The 7,391-nt window shown below is 26.5% G+C and overlaps 1 protein-coding gene across 1 annotated transcript; it reads right to left on the bottom strand.

The window, feature by feature from the left end:
* Nucleotides 1-3,665: 3,665 nt before the first annotated feature.
* LOC114391213 (reticulon-like protein B1) lies at nucleotides 3,666-6,263 on the bottom strand. Its single transcript, XM_028352251.1, has 5 exons — nucleotides 5,907-6,263; nucleotides 4,762-4,942; nucleotides 4,515-4,656; nucleotides 4,228-4,297; nucleotides 3,666-4,131 (listed from the first exon to the last, which is right to left on the bottom strand). Exons 1-5 carry the CDS (start codon nucleotides 6,112-6,114, stop codon nucleotides 3,962-3,964), a joined length of 771 nt encoding a protein of 256 aa, XP_028208052.1. The 5' UTR covers nucleotides 6,115-6,263; the 3' UTR covers nucleotides 3,666-3,961.
* Nucleotides 6,264-7,391: the final 1,128 nt, after the last annotated feature.

Below are 7,391 nucleotides of genomic sequence, written 5' to 3' on the forward strand. Positions count from 1 at the left end.
GTGTGCTATACCGTATTTGTTTCTATTTTTTTTTATCATCTTGAAATCATTCTAAAGAATTCAGAATTGAGGAGTTTTATGTTAGCTCTTCATGAAAATATGGGGTTATATGTAACCGTAGATCCTCCCTATAGTAAATGTTTTGTTAGGCCTTAGGCCCTCATGTGAATTAAAAAAAAGTTTGAGGAGATTATAGTTAGTTAGACCAACTTTTATCATACAAAAACTCAATTAATTTTTCGTACCTTTATGTATCATTTGTAGTAATTTTCCTTATACACTAGGCTTATAATAGAATTATTTTCTTGCAAATTTAAGATACTGACATGGATTAAGGTTAACATGCATTTGCTTTATAGGGTGCAAAATAGACTCTTATTGGGGTTTGGTATTTGGATGTTAATATTCAAACGTAATAAATAAATAAAAAATAAATTTAAAGGAAAAAATTTCTTGGCAACCCAACTGATCAACCACCTGCTTAGAACTAGCCACCCTTAATTTGTGATTTAATCTTATACTTTATTATTATGTTTCTTGCCTCGTTTGTTATTTTTGTATTAATTATAAAATTATTATGATATTGTTAAGATTTTACTTAGTTTGCCATATTGATAATTGGATTGATCAATGTAATAGTTTAGCAAAATATTATGTTTATATGAAATATTTAGGGGAGGACGTAGAGAGGAAATGTGTGATTACTTCTAGTGTTATGAAATATTAAGTTTATATGAAATAAATTATTTTTTTAAAGGGAAATGAATAAATTAAGTTAAATATTGTTTAAGGGAATTGTTTATAACAAAAAAACTATCGTTTAAAATAAAATAAAAATAATCATTTTTTGTTTAAAAGAATATAGTTATTAATATTTTTACTGTTTAAAATATTTTAAAAAAAATAAATAAAATAACAACTATTCTATTTTTTTGCTTAAAATAAAAATAAAGTTAATATGCTTTGAAGTCTTTTCTTCTAATCTATATTTTATTTTTTAATGAGTCATTGAAAAGTTTTCGTTATTGAAATTTTTATATTATATTTTCAACAATTATTTATTGTATTTGTCAAATGGACAGCTTTTTCCTAATCTACAATTTATTATCATATGATTCTTTGAAATTTTTTTATTATTGCATCAATTAATGTATTTAATGTTCAACATTAAATTAAATTATTTAACACCAGTGATTTTCAATCATTGAAAAGTCTTAAACATTTATATTTAATCTTTTTACAGAAATCGAGTGACCTTGATTGTTGTCATATTTAAAATATTATAATAATAACAAAAATATTTACACTTATATTCGTAATATATTCTTGTAATGTATTATGTAATATTGCAAATGTGTAATATTTTAAATATTATATATTGTAATGTATTATTTTTTAAGTTATTTATGCTTTATTTTTTGTGTTTTTTTATATATTAACAAGTCTCAAATGAGGCATATAATGGAAAAAAGGAAAGTGAAATTGCATAGAACTATAGTAGAAAAATAAAATGGATAATCTTTAAAAAAAAATAATTTTCTCACTTTTATGTTTAATTAGAAAAAAAATATAAAAATGATTTAAATATATTTTAAAGATTTTTTAAATGATAAATTTATTTCTAAATTTAAATTATTAAAGTAAAAATGTGTAGATTAAAAAAATTAAAGATATGTAAAAATTTAATTAAAGCAAATTATATTTAAAATTACTTTAATTCAATCAAAAGTCGAATAAAGTCTCATTTTTTAATTTAATTTTTCTCTTCACTCTATATAATTATTTAAACTTTATTAACTATTTTGTTTATTAATATGTTTTAAAATATAATCAATGAATAAAATTATTTTTTCATTAAAGACATTATATTTAATATTTTACCAATACATACTTATTATTATTTTAGTAAAAAAAATTTAAAAGAGATTGTCAAATATAATAAACTATTAATGGTATTATTATTAAAAAAAACATAAGGCGAATGCATTAAAATAATGCTCACATTTAATACTCAAGATTTTAACTTCTTTTTTATGCCGTCCTATATTTGTCAAGAGTAGAAATATTTTATTCAATATTATGCATTAAATAAATTTAATTAATTAAAAAATGCCTTTAATTGAAAATATTAAAAATTATTAATCAATTTATGTTTTTCTAATAAAATAGGTTGACACTAATATATATATATATATATATATATATATATATATATATATATATATATATAATGTAACATTAGTAAACTAATTTTTTTTAATTCCATTATGGTTTTAATGGTAAATTTAATTATTTGTAGCAAACAAAATTGATCTTACTATATTATATAAATAAAATATATAAAAATTAATAGATGAATAAATTGTTAAAGTATACTATAATTTAAAAATTATATTAATATGCATTTTAATTTGGTTACTTCTAAATTTTTTATAAGAAAAAATAATTAAAAGTAAATCTTTTTTAAATACATAGAAAAGTTGAAAATAATTTTTCATAATTTATTTAAAATAAAACTTAAGAATATAAATTAAGAGATAAAATTATATTATTAATAGACATCTGTAATTTTATTTTTGTAAACTAATTTTTATACACTAGAAAAAGTTATATCATCATTGATAAGCTAGTAATTAAAAGTCATTGATATTTGATATACTACATGAATATTGACACTATTATACAAATTTTATACTTCATACATGAATATTTGTCAATGTGTTATAAAATGGATGTGTAAAAACCTTTTGCATTGTAAAAATTAATTACAGTATTTGTCTTTTTGCTTTTCTCAATCAATCATAAAGATTTCAAAGTTATAATGTTAATCCTAACACTTAATTTTTGGTTATCAAATTATTTTAAAAACTTCAATTTGATCTTCAAAGTTTTTAAAATGTCTCATTTTAATTATTTCTATCCGATTCAATTGATGTTGTTACAATTATAACTTCTAACGGTTCTGATCTTCAAATAATAATGATTTTTAACATTTACTATATTTATTTATTTTTTAAAAAAATAGCACCGCACGACACAAAAAGGACTTTAAAATTCGAAACCTGACGCTGTCATCCAAACTTTGTATACACATGTCAAAAATCCAATTCTGATCGAAAGTAATAAGCACATCCAAAACTCACGCAATTGACTGATGTGTTTGCATTTGTCACAGATGTGTTTCTGCAGCTGTGTTATTGTCATTATCAACTTTCCAGCCTTGGTATTCTTCACCCGCCCACCACCTGCTTGTAATATATCCTCTCATACAAATTCTCATCCTTCATTCACCCAATCACCATCAAACTCCTTCCACGCAAAAACCTGCTAAACACAATATAAAGCAACCCGTCCCACATATAAAATACGTCACTTTCTTCTATAAATGCATACATCCTTTTGGATTTCACGCAGAATCTGATAGGGGGAAATCATTTTATTTTTTTTAAATGATAATAAATATAATTACAGTTAATCCTAAATAGAAGATAAATTAAGCTAATCCTAAATCACTAGAAAATTAAACGACAAATTTTTCTTGTGAGTCATGGTATGAAGATAACATCACCTTGAATAGATGACATTTTCACTCGATTTAAAATAATATCATGAATCACACTAACTCTAGAATCATCATGCAACGAACAAAACAACAAACGCCCAAATTTTTTATCAAAGAAAAGAAAAATGCTGACAATTAACATAAATATTTTTTGCTTACAAATTAATTACCCATTGAAGAGTACAAGTCTAACAAACAATGTAATCAGCAAAATCGACATGCTTGTAGCAAAATCAAAAGGTTACATCTTGAAGCTAAAACCATGAATACCACACCCGCCTAAAAGAAAATCCAAAACAATGCTTGGTGTATGGTTTAAAAGAAACGAGGCTCTAGAAAATAGAAAAGACTCAAGTGGAGCCTCCTATTTTTGTTCTTGAGAATACAAATGCTTAAACACTAAGCTAACTTCTTCCCTTTCAATGGGCCTTTCGGGATCTTATTCAAGACCTTTTCGTCAAACACAGCATACTGCTTCTTGAACTCGATGAGTGCCTTCTCTGCCAGAGGGTCTATCTTATCCTCATACTTGTCATAGATGACAGGAACCGTATGCAACAAAACAAAGACTGCAAATGAAGATTATGGAAATCAGTAAATTGCATAGTTCATATTCATAACTATCAAAACATTATTATAAATAAAACGAGAATAGTTGTTCTTACCAATGTAGAACAAGGTCAAGAAATTGCACCAGCTCCCCACAATTGATATAATCCACGTCCCAACAATAATCTAGCATAGATCAACAACGGAGTGTTCAGTAAAAGACAATGGCATGGAAACAATAATTCAATTCTTACTGAAGGAATGTTTAAATCCCAAGTCAACATCTTGGGATATTTAACTTAAGTGATTAACACTTTTAGCACATATATTTCATGAAGATTATATAAGCAAAAAATAACATTTAATGTGCATGAATGAAATTAGAAGTTTGCAGGAAATATACAATGAGAAATGTCTTCAAATCTCTTCCAGAACCAATAGCATGCAAGGCAGCAAATCCACGGTTGATTTCAATTGTCAATGCAGATGCGAATTGGCGAATTGGTTCTTCAGGGAGATGAACGGTTGGGATGCAAGGCGGTGCCCTGCGACAATAATAATGGATATTACATGCAAATTGGTTAGAAAAAAACATAGCTTGTATGCAACTATGCCTTGGTTCAATAGATTAATGAGTCCCGGAGTCTTACTTGTGAATAAAGGTATGGGCATTGGACCACAAAAACAAAACTGCAAGCACCAGAATCGAAATGTGACAAACTAGAGTAAGCAGGTGATATTCAAGCAACTCAAAAAAGATCCAAACAGCAGTGGCTACACCAAGTACACTAGCAGATATCTTCTTGTTCCTCCACAAGAGCACATCAGCAGCTGCAATTGAAGATTAGGAAAAATAAAAAATAAAGACCAGTTAGTTGGTTACAGGTTAAAAATTAAAATAAAGTAATTCTAATTTCAATTAATTTAGGGATTATTTTGTTCAGATTTTTTATTTAAAAAAAGCTAATTTATGTTTGTTCACAATTATAAAAATCACTTTATTTAAAAACGTAACTGGTTTTTTGAGAAGCTATTCAATAGCTTCTGATTTTAAAAAACATTAAATTATTTTTTATGATTTTGAAAAGCTGAAACAAACACATTAATTTTTATTAAAAAATTAATAAATGGTTTTTTTTAATGAAAAAGCTGCGTAACGAACATGCCCAAAAATCAAGTCTCACTTCTCAGGAAGTAAATCACAACAAATAAACTAGAGTTGTTTATGTAAAATGCAATATAGCAGCAGCGTTCAGTCAGGCATTGAAAATATGACACAAGTTATGCCCATTACAAAGATATCTTCGATCTATATGTAAAAACGACAAATTGATTGATGGGAATGCCATACACAAAAAGGATTCAATCAATAAATAATCGCAATGAAAAATGTTATTAGAGAACCAAACAAAATGCTCTTCAGATTCAGTATCAGTGAATTTTGGACACTAAAAGATTTGAAATCCAATATCATGCTTAAGTGAACTCGAATTCCTCTTCCAAATAATAAGGCAGCATTCAAAACCTACTTTTCCAGCATCGACATAAACAAACCTTCAAACACATTATTAACTCGACTTCCTAATAATTTTGTTTTTAAAAAAATCCTGAGATATTTAACAAAATGTAGCATCATTTAAAATCAACTTAACACAGATCAGCGAATCATATATATAGAGGACTCCACTAAATCATCTCTCATCACAGATCTAACGAAAACTCAAGTAAACTAAACAGTGTCCATAAGAGAGAGAAAACGATAGTGAGAGAGAGAGAGAGAGAGAGAAATTCATACGTTTTCCACCGCCGAGGACGGAGTGAACTGGCTTCTCCCTTCCAAAGAGGCGGAAAACCTTTTCCTTAATTGACGAAGTTTCCTTTTTCTCCGAATCGGAATCGGAGGAAGAGGAAGAGTCGTGGTGGCCGTGAATCTTCTCGGCAATCTTGTCAAGCAGCGATTCACCGCTCGCCGGCGCCGCCGTGTGCTCCGATTCATCCGCCATTGTCTCCGAAAAAAACCCTAAATCGTCGAACGCGGTTACAGGGATCGAAAGCTCTTTCTTCGCTTTCGGCTGGTGCTGAGGGCAGGTAGTAGTAGCGTGCTATGCGCTCGGTGTCGCCTTTTATTGTGTTGCGCATAACGAGGTTCGGGTCCCGAAGCTCAGGTTCGGGACACATTTGAATCTGGCACGAGTAATAGGTTAGAGGGAAGAAAGAAGAGACGCCGTTTGAGTTTTGATGCGGTCGAGGTTTCTGCGCGCCGTTGAAATTGACGGTGTTTTCTGTTCAAAATCTATATGCTGCAATTAAATTTTGAAATTAAAATACAATTAAAGTTTACTGACACATTTTTAAAAAAAGCATATTAGTTAGGAAATAATATTTTTTAATATAATATTTTGAGTTTTTTTATTTTTTATTTTTTATTAAAATTTTATTTTGATAGTTCATCCTTCAAGTTCCAGTTCTTACGGATCATTATTATCTGACTTATATTTTAGTTGCTTAGTTTGTGTTGGTTTTTTGTTCTTCTCATAGCAAAAAAAATTAAAATTAAAATTTTAAAAAAAGCGGTGCTTGCCACGTTCTTACTTGACTTGTATTTTAGTTACTTAATTTGCGTTGTTTTTTTTTTTCTTCCCTTTATACCAAAAAATTATTAAAATTAAAATACAATTAAAGTTTACTGGCCGTCTGAAATACAACTTTTATGTTGCAATAGCTTATTAGTTGAGGAGTAATTTTGAATATAATGTTTTGAGTATTTTTAACATTTTCTATTAAAATTAAAATTTTCTATTAATAATTCACATAATTAAGGTTGGTGTTTTAGGTAATACTTATTTTTTTAAGTAAAAATATACTAAAATAAAAAATATCTATAACTAATTAATTAGTTGTAATTTTATTTTGATGATTCACATAATTAAGGTTGATATTATAGGTAATACTGATTATTTAAGTATAAATTTATTTTTAATTAAAATTTTACTAAAAATACAAGAAATATCATGTTAAAAAAATTGTTCCTTAATTAATTTGATTTTTTATAATAAAAATAAATCATTTTCTCTGTCTTATACCAAAGTAGATAATCAAAATGGTTCGTTAATGTATTTTAAATTAAATATGAATAAATAAATATAGGCTATTATGTCATAAGTCCGAGTATAATTTAACTTTGATATTTAACATATTTAACTAATGAAAAAAATATAATTAAAAACAAATATTTTATTGAGATGATTAGATAATTTTTTTGATAAAATTAATTATTAAT

Source organism: Glycine soja, chromosome 16 (genome assembly GCF_004193775.1).
Source record: "Glycine soja cultivar W05 chromosome 16, ASM419377v2, whole genome shotgun sequence".
NCBI classification, from domain to species: domain Eukaryota; kingdom Viridiplantae; phylum Streptophyta; class Magnoliopsida; order Fabales; family Fabaceae; genus Glycine; species Glycine soja.